The following is a 26,034-nucleotide window of genomic DNA, read 5'->3' on the forward strand; positions in this document are numbered from 1 at the left end:
AGAATAATGTTTTAAGACCTAACAAAGAAAAAAATATGATGAAATATCCAAACACTTGGGACAAAGAAAAAAAATATGTATATATTTTTACAGAGAGATGTAAAGTCAACATTCAAAGGAATAGAATGACAAAGAGACTTTCAATACCAATGCTAAATATTTGAAGACTAAAGGAATGCCTTCAACATTCTGAGGAACTATGACTTTCAAGGGAGAATCCTATATCCTTCAAACTATTGACTGTGTCTGAGTGTATGAGCTTCTCCTGAGAAACAACCAAAAAAATGTACATTTATATAGAAAGATTTATTTTAAGGAATTGGCTTATGTAATTATGGATGCTGGCAAGTCCAAAATCTGCAGGGTGGGCCAAGGCTGGAGACAGAAGGAAGAGCCAATATTTTAGTTTCAGTCCAAAAGCCATCTGTGGGCAGAATTCCCTCTTGCTCGGGGGGAGGTCAGTCTTTTGTTCTATTTAGGCCTTCAACTGATTGGATGAGACCCACCACATTATGGAGCCCCCATATAAATCTTAATCTCATCCAAATCACAGAAACGTCCAGAATAATGTTTGACGCATATTTGGGCACCATGGACCAGCCAAGATGACACATTAAGTTAACCATCACAATGAGGGAAGAATAAAATATTTTCAAAAATTCAAGGCTTCAGAAAGTTCACCTCTCAGGTTCCCTTTCCTATGAGCCTCTTAGACGCTTCAGCAAAACAAGAGAGTGAACAAAGAAAGAAAGCCCATGAATATAGGAAATGGTTCTAACACAGGCCAGTCTCAGGACAACAGCTATGCAGCAGGCAGAGGAAACAGCCTGGGCAGATGGGAGCAGCTGGGTGGTGTATTCAGAGGGAAGAAAACCAAAAAAACAGATTCTCTGATGTTTTCTGGGAGTCTCTAGGGGATGGTTATTAAAAACACAGACACTGGAGCCACATCATGGATTTCAATCCTGGCTTTGGTTCTTGTAGCTAGGTGCTACTGGGCAAGCTACTTAATCTCCAGTGCTTCAGTTTCTTCACATGTGCCATGGGGAAGATTATTCCATGTTTTGCTTGGAAGGATGGTGGATGGTCAGGATGAGCTACGTGTTGTTGCCCAATCCCCCCAAATCTCAGTGGCTTAAAACCACTAATATGTTGTTCTTTCTCATGCTGTGTGTCCCTGTGGGTAGGCTGGGGTGTGCTGTCCTCACTTAAGCATGAAGCTGAGGGAGTCTCCATCACCTGGCGCGACAGTGTTTTCTGTGGTAGAGGAAAGGAAAAGTAAAGGTGTCTGTCCAGAAATGACATGTCATTTCTGCTCATGTTCCATTGGCTGAAGCAAGGGAGTAGGCAGGGACATGCAAGTACCCCTTATGTCCAGGTGGAGGAGAATCAAATGTGAAGGAAACTCCAAGGGGTAGCAAAACCCTAAGCCCTCCCACCGCCAGAAGGAATCCATGGCTCTAGATAAGAAGTGGAGTGGCGCCATCTGAAGGGCGGAACAGATGGGTCCTGGAGGAGGGAATAAGAAGGCCAGAGGAAAGGAAGGGAACCATGAATCCAGGGACAGTGGTTAGAATTTTGAGAGAGAGAGAGAGAGAGAGAGAGAGAGAGAGAGAGAGAGAGAGAGAGAGAGGAAGAGAGAGAAGAACTGAGAGCGTTCCTGTGAGAAGTGGAGACTTGGAGCGCATGAGAGAAGTGTGAGTAGGATTTGGGGGAACTCTGGCTGGATGATCAGCCACCCCGTAACAACACATATCAGAGAGGAACTCTATAATAATTACTCAAGAAATTGTAATAGACTTTTGCTATGTTTCCTTGAGAAACCAGGGTAAGATAGGCCTCAAGGGAGCCCACACATGTGAGTGAGCAAGAGAACCAAGGACCTTGGCAGTCGCTGCAGCCTTCCCTGCACTCGTCCTGGGAGCCTCGCCTACATCTCCTCTGCGGGTGGGCGCTGGAGCAGCTCAGATAGCAATTTTTAAAAAATATATATTTAAGCATTTTAAATGTATCGAATCCTATTTTATCATTCTTCATATACTTATAGCTCACTTAGCAAAGTCCTTCTTTTCAAAATCCAGTTTGTCCTGCAAATATATTGTTTTTGAAGTATTTTTTATAGTTCTAAAAAGAAATAGAATGGGGATTAGGTTCTGATCTCATCTTTCAAAATGTATTTTTTAATAAGCTTTTTATTTTGGAATAGCTTAGACTTACAGAAAAGTTGCAAAGATAGTAAGTTCAGAGTTCTCACATACTCTATGCCCACTTTCCCCTTTTGTTAACATACAGTGTGTGGTATGTTTGTTAAAGTTAATGAACCAATACTGACACATTATTATTCACTAAAGTCCATATTTTATTCAGAGTTCCTCAGTTTTTGCCTACTATCCTTTTGCTGTTCCAGGATCCTACTCAAGATACCTCGTTACATTTAGTCAGCATGGTATCCTCATTCTATTGTGATAAATATGAAAATGGCATTGTGATTCACTTGTACTGAAAATTTGAAGTACCGGAGGGAGTGCTGGGATTTTTTGAAACATTTCAGGAGAAAACAACATCTCCCTCTAGTGTTTAGAACAGAAAATAGCACCTTGACTTTCCAAGCAGTGCTACCGTAATGTGGAAGAACAAATTGTACTAAAAATGTTTATTTTGGAAATGATAGTAAAAATCATAGTTTAAAAATCAGTAATAATAATACACAGTCAATTACTATCAAAAATAGCAAATAACTGCAACAACAAAATGTCCTTGAGTGGAGAGGGAGCCTCCAACCTGCCAGGTGTTCATTTAAGAAGCCGGCGGCGGTGTTGGGGGGGGTGTGTCTCCCTGCCCAGCGGATTCAGTGTCTCCTCCAGAGCAGGTAATCAAGGCCCGAATGAGCTGTGTCTGTGGCTTTGCACTCTATTCATCAATCAGGATTAATGAATCTATAAGGCAAGGCGTTCAATCCCTGTGTATATTGTTATCCTCAACGGCTGTTACTTCACTGGTCTTTTTTTAAAATTAAATTTATTGTGTGGCAATTACATAGGTTTCAAGTGTACCGTTCTGTAACCATCTATATATCACATTGTGTGTTCACCACCCAGAGTCAGTTCTTCTATCACCATATATTTGACCCCCTTTACCCTCTTCTATCCCCTCTCCCCCCTTACCCTCTGGTAACCACAAAACTGTTGTCTGTGTCTATGAGTTTTGTTTCTTTATTCATTTGTGATGTTCCCTTGTTGCTTTCAGTTTTATATTCCACATATCAGTGAAGTTATATGGTTCTCTGGCTTTTTCTCTCTGCCTTAGCATAAAATTTCAAGGTCCATCCATGTTGTCACAAATGGCACTATTTCATCTTATGGCAGAGTAGCATTCCATACCACTTCTTCATCCATTCATCTATCGAGGGACACCTTGGTTATTTCCATGTCTTGGCCACTGTGACTAAAGCTGCAATGAACATGGGAGTACATCGTACATCTTTACGGATAAATGTTTTCAGATTTTTTGGGTGGATACCCAGGAGAGGGATTGCTGGGTCATATGGTAATTCTGTTCTTTATTTTTTGAAGAACCTCCACACTGCCTTCCATAGCAGCTGCACCAGTCTGCATTCCCACCAACAGTGGATGAGGGTTCCTTTTTCTCCACAGCCTCTCCAACACTTGTTATTTTTATTTTTATTTTGTTAATAGTTAGACATTTATCATTTATATCCCTCACACAGTGATAACCCTCCTCCCCCCATCTACTACCCCTCTGACATCACACACAGCCATTACATTTCCACTGTCTCTATTACTAATGCTGTACTCCGCTTCTCATAAATATGTATATATATAAAATTGTAGTTGACATTCATTACTGTTCATCTCCAGCTTCAGGTGTACAGTGCAGTGATCAGGCATCTACATCATCCCTGAGGTGGTCTCCCTAATGAGACAAGTGTCCATCGGATACCCTACAAAATCTTTACAACATTATTGATTGCATTCCCCAAATTGACTTTAGTTTCCCCATGGCCATCTTGTGGTTACCAGTTGTGCTTTCTAATCCCTTCACCTTCTCCCTCATCCCCACCCCTTTCCCATCTAGCAACCCTCAGTTTTCCCTCTGGGTCTCTGAGACTGTTTCTGATTAGTTCATTCATTTATTCTTTTCTTTAGATTCCACATATAAGTGAGATTATATGGTATTTGTCTTTCTCTGTCTGACTTATTTCACTTAACATAATGTTCTCTAGGTCCATCCATGTTGTTGCAAATGGTAATATTTCCTTCTTCTTTATGGCTGCGTAATACTCGGTTGTATAAATGTACCCCAGTTTCTTAATCCAGTTATTTACCGATGGGCATTTCAGTTGTTTCCATGTCTTGGCTATTGTCCAACACTTGTTACTATTTGTCTTGTTGACGATGACAGTCATTCTAACTGGTGTGAGGTGGTATCTCATTGTGGTTTTTATTTGCATTTCTCTGATGATTAGTGAGGTTGAGCATTTTTTCATATGTCTGTTGGCCATCTGTATGTCCTCTGGAGAAATGTCTATTCAGGTCCTCTGCCCATTTTTCAATTGGATTGTTTGTCTTATTGTTGTTGAGTTATATAAGTTCTTTACATATTTTGGATATTAGCCCCTTATTGGGGGTGTTGTTTGCAAATCTTTTCTCCCATTCTGTTGGTTGCCTCTTTGTTTTGTCGATGGTTTCTTTTGCTGTGCAGAGGCTTTTTAGTTTGATATAGTCCCATTCATTTATTTTAGCTTTTACTTCCCTTGCCTTTGAGGTCAAATTCATAAAATCCTCTTTGAATCCATAAGTTTAGTACCTATGCTTTCTTCTAGGCAGTTTATTGTTTCAGGTCTCATGTTTAGGTCTTTGATCCATTTGGGGTTAATTTTGGTACATGGTGACAGATAGCAGTCCAGTTTCATTCTTTTGCACGTGGCTTTCTAATTCTCCCATCACCATTTATTGAAGAGGCTATCTTTTCTCCATTGTATGTTTTTGGCTCCTTTGTCGAAAATTACCTGTCCATATTTATGTGGTTTACTTCTGGGTTCTCAATTCTATTCCATTGGTCTGTGTGCCTGTTTTTCTGCCAATACCATGCTGTTTTGATTATTGTTGCCCTTTAGTACAAGTTGAAGTCAGGGAGTGTGGTATCTCCAGCAGTGTTCTTTTTTCTTATGATTGCTTTGGCTATTCAAGGTCTTTTGTGGTTCCAAAAAAATTTGATGACTTTTTGTTCTACTTCTTTAAAAAATGCCATTGGGATTTTGATGGGGATTATGTTAAATCTGTATATGGCTTTAGGTAATATGGCCATTTTAACTATGTTGATTCTTCTAATCCATGAACATGAAATGTATTTTCATTTCTGTCTTCTTCAATTTCTTTTAACAATGTCTTATAGTTTTCAGTATACAGGTCCTTCACATCATTTGCTAAGTTTATTCCTAGGTGTTTTTTCTTTTTGTTGCAATTGCAAAAGGAATTTTTAAATTTTTTTCTCTAAAATTTCTGTATTAATATAGGAATTCAATGGATTTTTGTATGTTGATTTCATAGCCAGCAACTTTACTGTATTTGTTTATTGTTTCTAATAGCTATTTGGTGGTTTAGGGTTTTCTAAATAAAGAATCATGTCGGCTGCAAAAAGTGACAATTTAACTTCTTCGTGCCCAATTCGGACACCTTTTATTTCTTTCTCTTGCCTGATTGCTCTGGCGAGGACTTCCAACACTATGTTGAAATGCAGAGGTGATAGGGTACAGCCGTCGTGTTCCTGAACATAGAGCAAAGGGCTTCAGTTTTTCGCCGTTAATTATGAGATTAGCTGAGGGTTTGTCATATCATTTATGTCCTTTATTATGTTAAGGTATTTTCCTTCCATACCCATTTTATTAAGTGTTATAAACATAAATCGATGTTGTATCTTGTCAAATGCTTTTTCTGCATCTATTGATATAATCATATGATTTTTATCTCTTATTTTGTTTATGTGATGTATCACATTGATTGATTTGTGTATGTTGAACCATGCTTATCCCCCGGGGATGAACCCCACTTGATCGGGATGTATAATCTTTTTAGTGCATTGTTGTATTTGATTTGCTAGAACTTTGTTTAGGATTTATGCATCTGTGTTCATCAGAGATATTGGTCTGTAATTTTTTTTGTGTGTGTGTTATCCTTACCAGGTTTTGGTATCAGGGTAATGTTGGTCTCATAAAATGAGTTAGGGAGTATTGCCTCTTCTACTTCACTAGTAGTATTGATGGGCACTATAGTTAGCAGCACTTTTCCCTTCTCCCTCTCCCTCTCCCCAGTTACTGGATATCAGATTTCTGGCTACTAAACCATAAAGAAAAATCAGGAAGCGTGCTGAAAGAGGCCTGTAAAATAACTATCCCAAAGACAGATAAGCAGAAACTAGGCATCCATGTAGAAACAAACATAGTGAAGAACGTAGAACTTACAAGCTATCTTTATCTGGAATCCTAATTATTTAGATTACTTGATTTGGGTCAGCAGAAAAAAAACCCAAGCACATTTGTAAGGATGCTCCGACACTGGCTTTCTGGCAGTAGGCCTGACAACTGGTAGCCAGAGAAGAAACAAATCTACCGAACACAGAACATAGTTATTGATTTCAGTGACATAGTCAATGAGCTTAAATCATCAAGCAACATTCACATCATAATCAGCATCTTCTGCTTATGAAAGCATTGGGAAAAGATTTTCATTAAAAATGATTAAAATTTAAAAAGGTTTTTGGAATTTAGCTAAGTTTCTGTTATTTAGAAAATTCATATATTTGTGACAGACCCTGTTAGTTGCCAATCCAACATCCATTCCCCCCTTTCTTCTATTACTAGAATTTATTTATTTGGGAAGGCAATGTACTCAGCTAAATATTCACTTTCCCAGCTTCTTCTAACTAGGAAATGCTCTGTGACACAATTTTAACCAATGAGACACAAGCACAAATCTTGGCCTTTGGTAAGCTTTTGCTTTCTTGATGAAAGGGAACAGATATCCCTCACCTTGCCTTTCCCCCATATTCCTGCCTTAAGTAAAGATGCGATGGCTGGATCTGCAGCAGTCATATAGAACCATGAGGCAACAAGAATGAAGACAGAATTCAACTATAAAGATGGTGGGGCCTAAAGTTAGAAAGAACCTGGATCTCTTTAATTATTGTTGAATATTGAACCAACACCACCAATAATCTAATTTGCATCTTGCATATTTATATATGCCCCTGAACATTAAGTTTTCTATTACTTGAAGCCCAATATATTATATACTGACCAATTAATGTTACTCCTAAATACTATTTTTAGTGTTTATAATAATTATTAATGTTTACTGAGGCCCAGACACTATGTAAGGCTTTCTGTGCTTCGTCTCTTTTAATCCGAACAGCAAGTTCATGATATACACCTTACCATCAAGCCCTTTCTTTCAAGGCAAAAGAGAGATTCTGAAATGTAATGAAGCAAAGTGACTCAATAAGAGTCGCACAGCTACTAAGTGGTGGAACAAGGACTTCACTCAGGCCTGGTCCTGATGGTCTTATCCACTCTGCCACGTATTTCGTATTTCACACAGCAGTGTTGAAGACCATTTATAATTTTTGTACATGTGTTTTATCTTCAGGATCTAGTTTTCTATGTCTTTTGTCTCAGTTTCACAAATCTTCACTAAAAAAAGAATTACAGCCAGACGTGTACTAGACTTATCCACTTCATAAGATATATAAATGTTTCAGTGCTACGCTGTACATCTGAAACTACCTTGTTTCCCCGAAAATAAGACCTAGCCGGACCATCAGCTCTAATACGTCTTTTCCATTAGAGCTGATGGTCCGGCTAGGTCTTATTTTCGGGGAAACACGGTAATATATCAACTATAACTGAAAAATAAATTTAAATAAATAAAAAACATTGACAAGGAAAAAAGCATCAGATTTTTATAGACCAGATTGGTCTGACAGCTCTTTTTGTTTTCCCATTGGTTCCTGCATGGGTAAAAATTTTTTTTCATTATTCTATTTACCATTTCTCTGTCTCAGCTCATTATATTTCATCCTGAGGATACTGCTGTCATAAAATTTTTATACTCAAGTTAGTGCCTTTGTGTATCAGCAATTGATAGTTCAATGATGGCAGACTTGTAATTACTATTGTTAAATGTTAATAAAGTATAACAATGCTTTTACCCCTGAAACTGGGTGTTTCTACAACTTACTTAGGTCTCACAACTGAATCGATAGCTGCCTGATCAACTCTCTGTTGGGATATCAATGGCTTAAACATAATGTTTCTTTCAATTCTGTCTTAGTATTTTTTCCGCACGAAGCCAACCACCATTCTCTTATTTCATCTTTTCTGCTTGAAACTTTCAACTATAAAGAACAAGTAGCCTGACCTATATAAGCTAAATTTTGCTTGTAAAAGAAAGGAGAAATAATAATAGTATCTGTCTTGTAGAGTTTTGAAATTAAGTGAGACACTGCATGGACATGCCCTGCACGTCCAACGGCTGCTAGTGTATTATCACTCCAGGACCAACCATAGCCTGCATTCTTTTCAGGACTTTGCTCTCTTTTGGACAATGACACCTGAATGGCTGAATTCTGAAAGATCAAAAAGCTTTGACAAATGAAAACAACTAGTAAAAGCCAGGCATCTGTCTGCCCCTACAAATCCTGATGACATCCTCTTGTCTACTTTATGACCAGGAGGGTTTTCAGTCCTGCAATAGAGTGAAAACAATTTCTCCTGTATCTGACAGTCTGTTTGTATGACTTATACTGAGCCCACTTGGAATGTTCTAAACATCTGAATTTGTGAAATTGCTACATTATTAAACTTTGCACTCATTTTGATTCCTGATTAATCTACTCTGTTCTTTAGTTAGGAAGTCTACCAAATTGACCTAGAATAGTCAAATGACATTGTTAATTCAGCTTTCTATGAACAAGGGTGACATCTCAATCAATTTTCAGACACACTGTAAACACTCAGGGACACGAATGCCATTTTGAGTTTTGGGGTTTTTACCCTAACACGTGATAGTCTCAGGCTCCTGAGGCTCTTTGGTCTGTTCTCAGAATGAATGAATTCTGTTGATCTCTTGTCAACATCACTGACTTGTGTCATCTTCACAGTGAGCTATTGAGTCCATCTAGCAAATTTTAGTAATTTCACTTATTTTTTCAGTTCTAAAATTTCCATTTGGTTCTTTAAAAAAGCACTACCCTCTTGAGAACTTCTTTCTATCTCAAAAATGTTTTACTTGTAACAGCAGCCTTCAAGTCTCTGATAATTCTAACATCTGGATCTGTGTCGACATTTGTTGTCTTTTTTCTTGAGAATCAATCACATTTTCCTGTTCCTTTTATGTTGAATAACTTTAGATCGTATGCTGGAAGTTTAATAGTATAGATTATAGGTCCTGTGCAAATATTCTGAACAGTGTTGATTTTTGTTTAACATGTGACCCGGATAGGTTCAGACTGTAAGTTCTGTTCCACGTCTGTGGGCTATAGTTCCAAGGTCAGTTCCGTTTACCAGGCTTTGTCACGCTGTGTTGGATCTGACACACGCACTACTCAGTAGTTTGTTTTGTATCATGTTCAGTGCTTTATACAGTTCAGTTTTCAGAGTCTGCTGTGCTGCTTTGGGTCTGTTCTGAGTATGGGCCGCTCAGGAGGGGGCTTGGAGCTTGTGCTAATGACAACAGAATGAGAGGACCCCCTTCTCCAGCTCTCTTCTCTCTCGGTGCCCCCCTTGCCCAACAGTATCCTTTGTCCTCCTCTGACCAGATACATGGGGTTTCTCTTGAAATGTGAGCTCTACCACTACAGCTGTGCAGTTCCCACAACTCAGGACCCCCTCAGGACAGAGAGGAGAAAAATGGGGATTATCCTCACACTCTTCAGACCACAAGGGCTCTTTTCCGATTTCCTGTCTAGAACGCCAGGGTTCTGATCAATTTTAACTGCTGGCATGCTTGCTACCACACTTAGCTGGGAGCTTACCGGTGACACACCATGAAAGAGAGGAAATAAAAATCCTCAACACGCTCTAGCTTCCAGGAGCTCCTTTTTTTCCTGGTCTTTTGGGTTTTTTATTTCATAGGATCTTCCTCACTTTCCTGTGGTTTGACCTGTGAGAGGAGCCACCCCAACAGCTCTCCTGGGTGCCTTCTCCTGGCTCAGGGTCAAGAGAGAAAAGAGGGAAAATGGGAAACGCACTCCTGGATGAGTCTCTTCTCCAGGTTTGACTCTTGTCCCCAATAGGCTGGCTTTTATTTTTCAGTGTCCTCAGGTACTTACCTTTTGCATTTGGTTCAAAATTTTTAGTTGTAAGTGGGAAAGAAAGGCTTTTCGGGGCTTACTCTATTTGACGATGCCTGCAGTCCAAAGCTGCATTATTTTTAAGAGACCCAAAGTGGAAACAAGCCAAGTGTCTTTCAACGTTAGCATGGACAAACTGGGATGTATTTCTCTGACGGGATATAGTGTGGCAGTTAGAACAAACTACAGCAACATCAGCAACGTAAGTGAATCTCACATTACTTTTGTTTGGTGACTGAGTCTGAGAGAAACCCAATATGTAGCTTTTAATCAAAATAAGATAGGTGGGGAAAAATTACAAAATGTATGGTTCCATTTATATAAAGTTCAAAAATAATAATGTTAGAAGTCAGGATCACTGTTATCTTTGAAGAGGAAGGAAGCAGTGACTAGCCGGTGGCATTAGGAGAGCTTCTGGGTGCTATGAACGAACAGTCTGTTTCTTGCCCACATGGTGGTTACACATGTAGTCACAGTAATTCATTGAGCTGAACATTCGTTTCCTACACTTTTCTGCACATGTTAAATGAAACCTATTAAAAAACTGTTTTGAAAAATTAGCCCTTTCTCCTGGGACAAAGGACAAAATCTTAGCTTCAGTCAACCTGCGTACTTAGGGGCACTTATAAGTCTACTGGGGTGAGTCATGGAATTCAGGAATAGGCATGAAACTGGGCCCCATGAACAGCTGAGCCCAGGGCTCAAATACTAATCAGGACCTTTGCTCTCGCTACACGTTCCCTCCAGGAAATGTGACCACTGACAAGAAAGCAGTCATTTTATATCATATATTCTGAGACATCTGTGGTGAGGACCTATCGTTGTTTGCCCAAGACGAGGCCCACCTCCTGGGGGACAGCACCATTTTCAGGAGAAATGGTCTTTCCCTCATTCCATCCATATGATTTCTGTAGGAGCTATGTGGTTTTCACTTCACCCCCATCACTTGGGCACAGGCAGCCCGGGAATGGGCACCTGCTCTGTGCTGGGGAAGCCGATTCCTAGAATTTTAGTTTTCGGACCAGAGTTCTGTTTTTGAACAGTCACACTTGGGATGGGGTGCAGAAATCTGTTTTTCAACAGCCTGTAAGGTGATTCTAAAGTTTGAGAACTCTAGATTATCTCGATTCTTTATTTGGTTGTACCTATTATTTCTTCAAAGGTATTTTGTTTTAAAACTGGAATTGTACACAACCAATACTGTCAATTCACAGCCTGGTAGACTGTGTGTGGGGAAAGTTCAAGTGTTAATAAAAGATACTGTATGAAGAACTACAATAATATATAGATTTGGTAAAGTTTTGGAGTTAGTATTTATACACTCTTCCTGGAACTGCCTTTTTTTTTTTTTTTCTCTATGCCTCATTAGTGAGACTAATTGTAGCATGGAGGACAGTAAAAACTTCCAAAGGAATGTGGGGGAACTAATTAAACATGTACAATTCTTGATTTTTCCCATTCATCCATGAGAGAAAAGATGCATATGATTGACTAAATATTCATATTTGATGGAAAATGTATTCATTTTCCCTCCTGGAAACTCTTATACAATGGCACTTTGCATGTTTCATATATGCTGCCTTTTTCTAACTAGATACGAATTCACAGCAGGTAAAAAGTTCCAGTTACCAATTCTGAATACAAACTATAAATTTACTCCAGATAATCAAAATATCAAGTAAGTAGCACAGAGAGAATGTAACACGATACATTCCAACCTCATGAAGATCAAATCTGAAAGGGCAATATGATTTGGTTTGTGTGTTTTAAAAAATCAACGGAGAAATTTATTAAAACCAATTGTAGACAACTGGCGGCGGAGGTGGAGTGGAGGGGAGAATCTCACCATATCCAAATTAATAAAACACTTGAAAAAACATATAAATTTAATAATAAACATTATGGTCAGGCTGTTTATTAAGGAGGCAACCACACGTACAAGTTCGGCTATCGAAATGTTTGTAAATCAAACTTCATGTGATCTAAAATGACCATGCGTAATGTCAAAACTTGATGCCTGTACATTCAATAAAAAGTTAATTTAAACATACATAGTCTAGATCATTCTAGTTATACAAACATCTGGGGACACATATGTATCTAATTTCCTTTCAAAAAAACTTTTATAAAAGTGATGTATTGAGATAATAATTTTAAAAAGTATCTGACAATTATGAATGGTCCCCAGTTTTACAAAATGTGATTTCCAGGGTATGAAAACTGAAAAAAGTCAACTCTTTAGAGAGTGTTTTATATTACAAACAAGTTTTGTAGAAAAATGATCCAGCAAATGCTTGAGTTAAGAATATTTATATTTTTTCCAATTTTTTACACTTTTATTAACACACAAAAAAATAACATTCAAACACTGAGAAAATTAAATAACTTTGGAAGCAGAGCTCATCTCTTTCTGCTTACATATAAGTGACAATTCTGGGCTGTTGGCACAAAAAAATAACATTCATAAAACCCCTACTACTATATATCAAACATAAGTTAAAATCATAGGCACTAGATTATCAAATCCACATTTCTCCTGTAAGACTAACCACAGTGAATCCTCAGATTTTCCCAAACAGAAAAATTGGCAACACACAAAGGCTTTCTAGTAAAAAGGCAATTTTTCTCTTTAGGAAACTAAAAGCCAATAGTCTGTGGTAGTAAACAGCAGGTAAAATAATACTTTACCCAACTCAGATCCAAATACATTTTTAACAAGTGATGAAATATTTTAATAAAAAAAATAGACATTTTTTTTCTGATGCAGCCATTTAAAAACAAAGTTAAATAACCTGAATACTCCTTTTGAAACTGATAATCTAACTTAAAAATGTAATGGGTGTTTCATGATAGAGTTAAATTTCCTCTTAATTGTTAGATTGCAGCACATATATATATATATATATATATATATATACACACACACACATATATATATATATATATATATATATATATATATATATACATACACATAGTTTTTGCAGTGTTGCACTGAAAACTGAGACCTATTTTGTTTGTGTATATGTGGTTTTAAAAAGCGAAAGTGGCTAGTTATTTCTTTTGCTTAGATTTTTACATGGTATCCCCCCATACCCAAAGCAGATGCTTTATCTTCTTCTGAAAAGCAACATTTTTTTGTTCATCATGTGGAATTCTGGCGCCATCCTTTCCTGACCTACCCCCATCACCCTCAAATTCAAGGATAAAATTTCTTCCTTGCATTATACACCCAAATCCAGTAGCACTGACAGTTTAAATCTCCAGCTGCTTGTGCTGACTGAATGACTCCCTACCTGTCAAGCTAATAGACTACCACGGTGTCAGTTACGGCAGGGGTCTTGGTTTTATCATTCCCTCAACATGTCAACCTCAATGCTACCCGAATATCAGGCTTCCCATTTCTCTCAATTTCTTTTGCCAACTTACAGAATGTCTTGGACTAATGGGAAATGAACTTATGTTCAAATCTCTAAAGTCCTATACGTAACCTGACTGCCAATATGTTAGGGCTGTTCAAATTAAATATTTAAAAACAGACATCTCACTATGAAAAACGAGAAGCCTGATGCAGAAGGACGCTGCAGTCTGGTAATAGTCTAATAAAACCGAAACAAGTGATTCCCAGGGTATACATAAGGGCCATTAGAGAGCAAGTATTTAAACGTTAGTCACATGTAGTAGGTTCCATTTATTACCAAAAATGCAAAAAACGATGTAAGGCAGAATCTAAGTCAAAAGGGACAGTATTTTCAAAGGATGTTTATACAGTTACTCAGTTTAAAGTGGACCAACTTAGGCAGGATTCAGCAGGCTGTTTTCCTACCACATAACAGACCGTTGTGTCATTTAACAGTAACAATATAACTGTCATTGCCAGGGATTTTGTAAGTTAAGTGCATAGATTTCCCCCTGCCTCCCTGTATGGTTTTGTTCCAGGTTATAAGCACTGAGGTGGTGGTGTTTATATCAAGAATAAAGACACATGTTACTTGCTCTTTCCCATCATAGCAACCTGCCAATAAAAACAAGATCTTTTGGTTCTGTACCAGATAACAGCAAGTGGAGAAGTTGGCTTCAATAGCAAAGGCTATCTTTCCTGAGCCAGGAGCTATAAAGTTAGAAAGATTGTACAACTGACATTGAGCCCTTTTGGCAATCAAAACAAACACAGAAGTCCGATGTGTCGATGCAACGTGACGGATGCAGGCGGTAAGGCGACCTGCTGGTGGTGACGTGGGAGCCACACCCAAAACTTACGATTAAACAAAATGACAATTTTTCTAATGAGTCTGCAAAAATAATTTATAGGATTGTTCCAAATTTAGGTATCAAGTTTTAAATCTCTAGCCCAGATTTCGTCCCACCCCATCCACCTCCATTTCAGTCTAGTTTCTTAGAGTACCTGTGAAACACTAGTGAAACATTTTAGATAATTAGAATATTAGTTCTCATGAAAACAAGTATTTATTGATACCATTTAAACAGTAAATTACGTTGAATGTGAAGTTTTGGATAGCTTCAATTCACTATTTTCTTGTACACAAAGGTACTCTCTCATTTACAAATGGGCATTTTCTCTTTGGCATACATTAGTTTGTTTGCCCGGATATTGGCGTCTGTCAAATATTAAAAAATCAACTTAGTTTGTATTAAACAAAACTAAAAGTGATTCCATGGAGAGTGATTGTATGATTACCAAACACATCTGATGTTAAATGTCATTAAAGTGCTGCTTGATCATCTCTGTCAGTTTGTGCTAATTAAGACAGAGAGGGCTGGGATTTTATAAATCCCAAGAGTCTTATCTGAACAGTCTGCATATAAAAGTTGTCTTTTAGCCTGGTGAAGGGGTATCCATGACGCTGTGGACCTCTGCTTTCTTGTCTTTGCTGGTCAGTAACAGCCATCTTTCCAACTGTCATCTTTCATGCTACCATAGGTTTTAGGAGCTGGCAAGGATCTGAAATAAAGCAATTTTATAAAGTGATTTGCAAGGCTTTAAGGAAACATTACCATACTACCTTCCAAGTACGTTAACTACTTTGAAGGCAGCATCACAATCCAATGAAGGCGATTCCAAGGACTATTGAGATCAAAGCTCTAAACAGCTATCGGCACGACCATCCCACACCCAGTATTTCCACAACTCTCAAGTTTTACTGGGCTGATATCAGACTTCACTAACCTCTTTTTGTTAAAATAGCTACCAAACAAAAGATTCTCATCTCCTCAAACTGCGTGGATTACCTCTTGCTTTCATTCGAGGGGAAGAGTACTGACTGGTAGTCGAGGCTTAGTGTCACCGTCACTAGACAGGCAGAAGGCAGTAGTGCTTAAAGCACTTGGAAGTCAGACATCCTTGGAACTGAAGGTTTTATTAGTTGTGGCATCTTAGAATTACTTAACCTCACCAAATTTCAATATTCTTCTATGAAAAGTAGGAGGACCAACAGTACTTACATGTTTAATGTTATTGTAAAAATTAATAAGGTACAGATAAGTTACTTAGGACAGTGCATAGCAAAAAACTGTTGTACACTACTACTGAATTCAGAAATGTAACATGTTTATCTTAGAATAAAAAGCAATTCAGTCTAAATACTTGTGGGATGAAAGCATTATTTTAATGCAAATAAAGTTTAATTTTATTTGACACCTAAATTTACTGATAGTGGTAATCACATTCCTGAAAGGTAGATAAAGATTACAGGTGCATGGTTCCCAACCTGGCTGGGCTCAGAATCACCTTCAGATTAAACAAACAAAAAACAGCATACCCACAGACTTTGGGCTTCTTTGGTGGAAGAACAGGCCTCTATATTTATATAAACTCCACAGGAGATTCTGAATTGTAGCAAGGTTTGCAAAACCACCCTCCTGGATTACAGTCAGACTTGGCAGCTAGAAATTTTATCTTAAATCTTGCTCTAGACTTTAATACTGAATAGTATATTGAATATTATTAACTATTACTATATTCAAAATGAGCAAATATCACAACCAAATTGAGTGGCTCTAATAAATTTTTCTAGGAGTTTTCTGAGATGCTTAATCATGTTAGGCATCTGGGCAAATACAATCAAAACCAAGTAGTATAATATCCTAATGTCACAAGTGAGGTTTCCTTTTAAAACAATAAAGAAATGTTTTATTCAAACTGTACTCAGAGTCTAGTGGGAACGCTCTGATGACACTCTATGTTCGCTACCAATGCAAAGATGAGGGGACTTCCAGGCTTTCCTACGCTCAGCATGTGGACACGGGGCATCTGCCGCTTACCTGCGGACAGGCTGTGCAAGTTTGCTGCGAGGCACTGGTATCCCCCCAGCAGAAGGGGCGCTGGGTCTGGGCAAGCCACTTCTCATCACGGCTGTCCCTGCAGGTCTGGTTAGAGTGGCGCTGTTGATGTTGCTGGGAGAATTTGCTGGGGCCGTGTTCTGAACCAGGGGAGGCCCAGGTGACGAGGTGGTTTGTGTGAGTTGTGTTGTTTCCTGGCTACCAGGAGAACCAGAGCCATGGTTACTAAATGCTTTCACTGGCTGCCGGAGAGCCAAAGGAGATGGTGCTGCAGGGGAGCGGAATTTGCCTGGAGAAGGTACTGCAGAATGGCAAAGAAAAATCCGTCTTTTCAGTAGAAACCAAGTATAAGTTGAAACCACTGCTTTAAATGACATTTGATATCTGGACACAGTACACCTGTATTCACGAAAGCCCACTCTATAGAAATGCAAGGAATGAGGACTATTTCTGGACTAATTAAAAAAAAAAGGAGAACTGGTGCACCCTACGTAACCCCGTCCTTACTCAGAGGCCAGTCACCATCCTTGACAAGAGCACAGTAACTGGGCCAGCTAGGAACCCACAATACAGCAGGGAAAAGGCACTGCGTTGTCTGCTCCACGAAGCACTAACCTGGGCCACATTCTAGAGGTGGAAACAGAGGTAGGCCACCAGATGGTTGGCTAGACTTTGAAGCACTTTCCCCTCAACATGGACCAGGTATCTGGTGGGTGGCTATTCCTCCAAGTCTTATACCACCTGTAGTGTAACTTAAAATTTAGAAACTAAAAGTTATTTTTAAAAATCCAAAAAGACCTGACTGCTTCTATTGTTGTGCTTCAGCAAGCAGGGAAGTTACTAATCTAGGGGCACAGCTGGAGGTACATGAAGTCACATGATAAAGAGAGTTCATTTCTCTGAAATGTCAATTCTACTAAGCAGTAAGTCAAAACACTTTCATATTAAAATACTAATACGTGAAAGAATAAAATGTAGAATGTGCACGAATTTTTAAGCCAAACTAAATTCAAATGAATTTTACTGTGGCGGTCCCTTAGCATTGTTAGTTCAGATCTCCTGGGGGACAGACATATTCATCCTTCCCTGTTTACTCTGTTTGGATAAACAACCTCTGGAAGGGCATCCGTTTTAGTTTTTTTAAATGCCCATGGATGGCTACACACAATGTAAACAAAAACTATTACCTTAACGTGCTTTACCTAACAAAGAACTCTGGAGTGGGGTTCAGAGAGAATGAGGGAAGGGGAAGAAACGGATCAGAAAGAGGTCACCCTATTCTCTCTCAGCCTCTATTACTTCGGGGAGAGTATGAGTGAAGAGAAAGCTTGGACCAGGGCTTGGTCCTAAGACAGTAAAATGGAACGTTCATTCTATACTTCATCCTTCTCACTTTTACTAATCCGTCTAAAGGATATAAATAACAGTAAGGTCTAGCACGGTAGTGGGTAAGAGAGAAAAGAATGGATGGGTCTGGTCACTTTTCATCTGGTGTCTGGGAGTAAGACGAGAGGTTAAGCCTTAGTTTCAAAACTCCAAAATAGGGGAAATCCATCTCCTACCTTCCATTAAGTTACCTTCCACTTTTGTACATCGCCTCTTTCCTTCCCAGCGGATCTTCCCTGCCTCTGTCTGATCAGAGTCCCAAATGGCAGCGTCTCTGAACTTAAGATATACTAGGCCTCAGTACTTGATGTGGTCAAATTATCTCTGTCTGGCTCCAAAAACTCAAGAGCCAAGCAAGATTCTCAAACTTGACTGTGTGTCTGAATCCCAAGGAGCTTTTTTTTTTTTTTTAAAGCTTTTTTTAAGTGACTAAGTATGTAAGCCCTGGCACCACCCCCAGAAAATCTAATCTAGAATAGAACTCAGATATTTATTTTAAAACCATCATAGAAGCTTCCTGCCACGACGGCAAACTGGGAAGGGGCTTAATTCCCTGCTATAAACACCTATAAAACTGGACAAAATATATAAAAGTTTTCAAATATTGGACGACAGGCAGTACGGGGTTGTAACCCTGCAAGAAAGGAAATAAATGTGTGCCCTGGGAGCAGCCTGGTCTTTTTGGTTTTGTTTTTTTTGAGGGGAATCTGGAGACACTTTTTGGACTGTAGAGCAAGGAGGAGGTGCCGAGCAGATCCAAGTTATCTTGTTGAGCTGAGATGACAAACACTGGAATCTGAGGGGCAGAGCACTTTAGAGGAGGCCACTGCTCCAGGAGACTACAGCTCAGCTTAGGGGTCGGCCTCAATCTTTGGCTGAATAGTGTGAGCTGTGCGTGTACCGAGCGGAGCTCCATGCACCTGGGTAAAGAAGGACCGAGTACTGTAAACAATTTGCAAAGCTCATAGAAGACTAGGAAACATCTGAGTTTCAACCAGTTAGAGTAGAGAATCCTTGCCGAACACCTAGAGCAATCAGGAGACACTCCACAAGAAATAAGCCAGCCCTAGACTAAAGCTGCTCTAAATCCATTCTAACAAATGTTGAAAACAAGCCTTCAAAGCAGGGCTCAGCAAACTACTAGGCATGAGCAAGTGAAATTTCTGTAAGGGAAGCTGCCTGAGGACACGGCAACACCATGTTTTATATGTTGTGTATGGCTGCTCTCTTGCTGCAGGAGCACAACAGAGACCACATTACTAACCACTGTCACCCCAATAAATTTTAGTTAAAAAACAACCACAAAAAACCGAGATCATATCATGCAGCGTCCTAAAATATTTACTATCTGGCTCTGAGAAAATGCTTGCCGATCCCTGCTACAGCAGATCAAACTGATCCACAACGAAGTCCAGCGTTATCTAAAAGCAGGTACAAAATCCAACACGGAACAACGTAAAACTTCACAATGTCCATTATCCAATAAAACGTAGTAGACATATAATGAAGTAGAAAATGATAACCAAACGAGAATAAAAATTAGTCAATAGAAATAGACCAAAAAGTCACAGGGATGACAATTAGCAGGCAAGGCCTTTAAAAGAATATGCTTAAGGATATAAAGAAAAATGTAAACATAATGAGGTGAGAAACAAAAGATTTTTAAAAGAACTAGATATAACTTTTAAAGATGAAAACCTTATATCCAAAATGCTAATTTCAGTGAGTGGGAATAGTTTCGATGTTGCAGAAGAGGCACCTGAAGACATAACAATAATATTTAACCAAACTGAAGCATACAGAGAATAAAAAGACTAAAAAAATAAAATAATAAAGCTTCAATAACTTACAGGTCAATTATCACGTGGTCTCACAGATGGATGTAGGGTGAGTGGGGCAGAAAAAGATTTTAAGAAAGAATGGAGGAAAATCTTCCAAATTTGATGAAAACTATAAACTCACATATCTAAGTAGTTTAAAAAATACCCAATCAGGGCAAAAAAATCATGGAACACCACACCATAATTATATTTCTAAAAATGAATCATAAATATAAAAATCTTAAAAGACCTTTAAAAACAGACAGAGGAATGAAGATAAAGTACAGCCATAGCTGGGAATACGGTTCTCGAAGCAATTGTGTGTCCGGGTTCCTAGCGACTGCCTAGCTACCCAGCCTCTTCTGCAGAAATCGGAAGGTGTCCACAGGGTCCAAGTACCGCTGAACTGCAAATTTCACGGCCTTCACGGAAGGTTTTTTTTTTTTTTTACTTTACATAATGCATCTTCCCCTCTCTATAGGTGACTATCAAAGTGTTTTCTCACTTCCATTCTCTATAGTCCTCTCTTTGTCTCCCTTGCCAGACCAGTCTCTACCCAAGTAATTTCACCGTCTTCCTGGAGGCTCACTGGATAACCGAGGCTCTACATCTCTAATTCCTCTACTCACTACCTAAGGGTGGGGATTGGACCTATTCCTTCCAGTACCAACTCCAGAAAAGCCATTTTCAGTTCTAGCTTTTACCACAGTTGGGAGTCTTTTCACCAGAATTGTTTTGGTGGGAACACAGGTTTAAGATAGTAAAGTTTAGAGGAGGTTGATGGGTTCCAAAAAGTAATTTGCAAAAGTCCGGGGGGTTGGAGATAGATGGAAATGAGGTCAGATTAAGAGATGTGCTAAGACACTGTGAACGACAAATCTGGTAGATGGAGGAGTCCTGGGCTTCCTTCTGATGGTGACTGACGTAAAGGGGATGGTGAAATGAGGCTGAGCATTGATGAGGCGGAGAGTGCTGCATTTCTACATGACAGCCTTAAATATATTGGAATATATTTATAATGTTTTGACTATCTTATTCAAATCTTATCTTAAAAATAAGCTTTGTGAAAAGCATCTTTCCTCTGGAAAAATTTCTGACTACCATTTTACTATTTTACTATTAATAGCTATGCCAGGGAAATGGTTGTCTCCTGAAATTTTTTAAAAATATAAATCTAAAATACACACACACACACACACACACACACACACACACACACACACACATAAATCTCAGACATCCGTTTGGGAAAATGAAATAGATGTATTTTTCCCTATTTCTCCCACTATGTATAATTTAAAACATTGGGCATTACCTATAAAACAGACATATTGAAGACTCTGAAAAGCAGAGAGAAGAAAAGCTGCCTAAGAACCTTGAAACCTGACGGATGACGTGGTAATGAGTTCCCAGGGTTTTCTTTCTGCCTCTTACATCTCAGATTGGAGCTGAAGAAGCTGGCAAACTGGTAAAGCCAGTGGGTATGACAGACCAAAACAGCCTGCTCTCTCTAGCCAAAGGATTAGGAAAGAAAACTTTTAGATAATAACTTTCGACTGCAGGCACACAACACAGAAGGAACTGTGGTCCTACTCCCATCCCTGCCAGTAAAGGACAGCAGGAAGCCTAGACTTCTGTGTTTGTGAGGCTTAACAAGGCACTGTAACGCCTTCTCCAGGGAGGGGTCAGAGAAGGCAGTAATGAGGTATTCTTCCCCCTCCCCTTGTGTTGGTATAAGAGGAAGCCTAGTGGAGAGTCAGGACTTGTATGACTGTTCGTGGTAACAAGGCTACCCCTACCACAGTGTGAGCTGAGACAACGTGGGGAGCAAGAACTCCTACCTCCACCAAGCCAGCACCTCCTCCTTGGGTGTCAACAGAGCCTGAGCAGAGAACCTGGGTTTCTATATCCAACTAGAAGTAACGAAATGTCCCTGCTCCCCATCCACTAAATACCTGTGTGGTATCAGAGAAAGACATAAAAGAGAAGGCTTAAATGAGATCCAGAATCAAGTAACATAAAACAAAATGTCCAGATTTCAATCACAAACAACTCATCATACTAAGAACCAGGAAGATCTTAAGCTGAATGAAAAAATAATAATAATAGATGTTAATACCAAGAAGACAGAGATGTTAGAATTATCTGACAAAGATTTTAAAGTAGTCATCATGAACATTTGAAATCTGCAAAAACAGAAAGTCTCAGCAAAAGAAAAAAAAAAGAAGAATCAAATGGAAATTTTAAAACTGAAAATAGTAACCAAAATTAAAAAAACCTCAATGGATGTGCTCAACATCAAAATGGAGAGGACAGAGGAAAGAATCAGTCAATTGGAAGATAGAACAAAAAAATATTACCCAATCTGAACAACAGAGAGAAAATGGACTGAACAAAAAAAATAAAGAGAGCTTCAGGGACCTACAGAACTCTTGACAAAAGACCTGACATTTGCAAGTCATCAGAGTTCTAAAAGGAAAGGATAAAGAGAGAGAGAGGACAAATCATATGCTGAGAAATAATGACTGAATACTTCCCATATCTGGCAAAGGACATAAATCGACAGATTCAAGAAGCTTAGTAAACACCAAACAAGATAAATACAAAAGAAATCCATGCCACGACACATAGTCAAACTTATGAAAACTAGTAACAAGAAAAAAACTTGAAATCAGAGAGAGAAATAACAACTAATCTGTAGGGGAAAAAATTCTAACCATAGTGGGTTTCTCATCATAACACATGGAGGCCAGAAGAATTGGCACGATATTTTTCAATCTGAAAGAAATATCAACCCAGAATACTATACCCACAAAAAATGTCCTACAAGAATTAAGAGGAAACCAAGACATTCTCAGACCAAAAATAAAACAAAACAAACCCCAAACCCAACACCAACAAAAAAACCCAAGAGAATTTGTGGCCAGCAGACCTATCCTAAAGAATGGTTAAATATGTTCTCTGAACAGAAAGGAAATGATAAAAAGAAGGAACCTTGGAATATCAGAAAGCAAAAAGATGGGCAAATACAACAGGCTTTTCCTCTCCTTGAGCTTTCAAAATTATATGTAAAGGTTAAAGAAAAAATTGTAACACTGAAGTGGGTGAAAATGTATGTAGAGGAAATATTTAAGACAATTATAAATGGGTCAAAGTAAAGGGACATGAAGGAAAGTAAAGTTTATATACTTGAGTTGAACTGGTAAAATGATGACACCAACAGACTGTGATATACATAACATCATATTATATATACATAATGTAAGATAATGCAACCATTACAATAACTGTGCAAATGTACACACTCAAAAACACTACAAGTCAAAGTGGATTCTAAAGAATGTTCAAGTAACCCACAGGAAGGCAGGGAATAGAAAATAGAGAAATGAGAAACAGAAAACAACAAATAACATGGGGGAACTAAGAAAATAGTTATGTGAAATGTAAATGGTCTACTTACACCAATTATAAGACAGAGATTTGGCAGAGTGCATTAAAAACCATGACCTAAATTTATGCTGTCTACAAGAAACTTACTTCAAATATAACGACATAGAGAGACTGAAAGTAAAAGGGTGAAAAAAAAATGTATCATGCAAACAACACAAAAGGAAAGCATGAGTAGCTATGTCAGCATCAGATAATTAAAAAGAAAATAATGAGGGACAACGAGAGATAATACATAATGATAACAGCCAAACTACCAAGCAGACATGACAATCTTAAATGTGTATGTACTAAACAACAAAGCTATAAATATATGAAGGAAAAACTTAATAGAACTGAAAGGAGAAATAAACAAGTTTTCAACATCCCCTTCTCAGCAACTGGTAGAACTAGACAGAAAATCAGCATGGATCTGGGGGACTCAGTGTCACCATCATCACAAGGTCTAACTGACATTTATAGAACAGTCCACTCAACAACAGCAGATACACATCCTTCTCAAGTGTCCAAAGAATATACACCAAGATAGACTGTATCCTGGGCCATAAAGCAATCCCCCCAAAATTCAAAAAGAAGTGGAAGAATACTTTCTCTGATCATAATATAATTAAACTAAAAACCAATAATTAAAAGATAACAAAAAGATATATACTTCTCAACAATATACTTTTCAATGGAAATTAAAAAGTACATGGAATGGAATACAAATTAAAATACCAAATATCAAAATTTGTGTGTCATAATTTGGAAGAAAAGTCTTAAGTTACTAATAAGTTCCTACTTCAAAAACCCAAAAAACTGAGCAAAATAATATCAAAGCAAACAGAAGAAAATAATAAAGAACAGAAATTAATAAAATTGAATATAGAAAACTGGAGAAAATAATCAATGAAACAAAGCTGGTTCTTTCAAAAGGACAATAAAATCAACTAGCTTGATGAAGGAAAAAAGAGAGAAAACACAAATTACCAGTAATGAAATGGGATATCACTACAGACCCTGAAGACATCAAAGGGATCATAAGGATTACATTCCTACAGACATTAATTTGACAATTTAGATAAAACCGACCAATTTCTCAAAACACGCAAACTACCACAACTCATCTGATATGCAATAGATAAGTTCAGCGGCCACATAATCGGCCACATAATTAAGGAAATTGATTTTTGTAATTAAAAATGCCTCCAAAAAAGAAATATACAGGCTTTGATGGTTTCACTGAGAAATTCTAACAAATGTTTAAAGAAGAATTAACACCAATTCTACATACTCTCTACCAGAAAATACAATAGGCGGGAACACATGTCAATTCATTTTATGAAGCTACTATTATCCTGATATCAAAACCAGAAAAAGACAGTTTCAAAAAAGAAAACTACAGACCAATATCCCTCATTAATAAAGACGCAGAACTCCTTCACAAGATATTAACAAATAGAAGTGATATGTAAAAAAATATGTAGAACATGATCAAATGAGATTTATTCCAGGATGCAAAGTTGGTTCAGTATTTGAAAATCAATTAATGTAATCCACCACAAAACAGGCTAAGGAAGAAAAATCACATGATCGTATCTATTGATGCAAGAAAGCATCAGACAAAATCCAAACATATTCATGATAAAATTCTTAAGAAAATAGGAATAAGGGGAACGTCAACTTGATTAAGAGCATCTACAAAAAAATCTACAGGCAATATTATACTTAATGATAAAAGACTGAATGATTCCCTTTTAAGATCGGAACAAGGCAATGATATACGTTCTCCCCACTGTTATTCAACATAGTACTGAAGTTCTAGACAGTGCAATAAACAAGAAAAGGAAATAAAAGGCATATAGATTAGGAAGAAGGAAACTGTCTCCATGATTGTTTATGTAGAAAATCCCCAAGAACCTACAAAAATCAACTGGAAATATTCAGTTCAATAAAATCAAAGGATGGAAGATTAACATACAAAAATTGACTGTATTTTTATATACCAGCAATAAATATATGAAAATCAAAATAAAAAAGTACTAATTATTTGCGTTGCCCCCCCAAAAGAGAAAAGAAATATTTAGATGTAAGTTAATTAAAACAAAGCTCAGCAAATATCATAGGTTAATTGTGAAATGAACTGAGTAGTCGTGTAAATTGTTGGTAACTGTAAAATATTACACAAATTATAAGGCATATCATATCCATGCCTTATCTAAGGAATATGGCTGGCACCTTTTTGCCTGTTGCCGCTGAATTTTCTGGAAAGATACTCAATAGTGCCCCTCAGAACAGTCTCCTAAGCTGTCCTTATAAATTAACTAAAATATAGGGGTTAAGTAAATTAGGCTCTATTGCCTAAATTATGACAGGTTATAGTTTCTCTTCACTCATTTTTGGATATTGAGAATTACACTTGAATCAGGGCATAAAATGAAGGAGTGTTATCTGCTCTGGGCAAGAATTAGAACTCTCTTTATAACACTGACATGTGACTAAGAGTGCTGACCTTAGTGTCTAAGTTACGTCATCTCTAAAATGCAACGGGGGGGATATGAGGACTTATATTTTTAAAATATTCATTTTTGTCTTTTAATAAAAGCATTTAATAAAGATCCTAAGTTTGTTTTCTAATTAAGCTTTAGATAGTTTAACAGATACTTTAAAAAATGCTAAAATGGAGAAACTGAGTAAATTAAAAACTGTTTTTTAGCCTGATATTCACTGAATC

General features: G+C 37.9%; 1 protein-coding gene across 1 annotated transcript in view; it reads right to left on the reverse strand.

Moving 5' to 3' along the window:
* Positions 1-12,271: 12,271 nt before the first annotated feature.
* The window catches only part of SLAIN2 (SLAIN motif family member 2), a 74,607-nt gene continuing 60,844 nt past the window's right edge, over positions 12,272-26,034 (reverse strand). The window contains exons 8-10 of the mRNA XM_081053952.1: positions 16,651-16,969; positions 13,337-15,331; positions 12,272-13,274 (exon numbers count right to left, since the gene is read on the reverse strand). Coding sequence (XP_080910078.1) covers positions 15,265-15,331; positions 16,651-16,969 — 386 coding nt within the window. The 3' untranslated portion in view covers positions 12,272-13,274; positions 13,337-15,264. The remainder of the gene's footprint in view (positions 13,275-13,336; positions 15,332-16,650; positions 16,970-26,034) is intronic.

The sequence above is a fragment of the Rhinolophus hipposideros genome (assembly GCF_964194185.1).
Source record: "Rhinolophus hipposideros genome assembly, chromosome: 1".
In the NCBI taxonomy this organism is placed as follows: Eukaryota; Metazoa; Chordata; class Mammalia; order Chiroptera; family Rhinolophidae; genus Rhinolophus; species Rhinolophus hipposideros.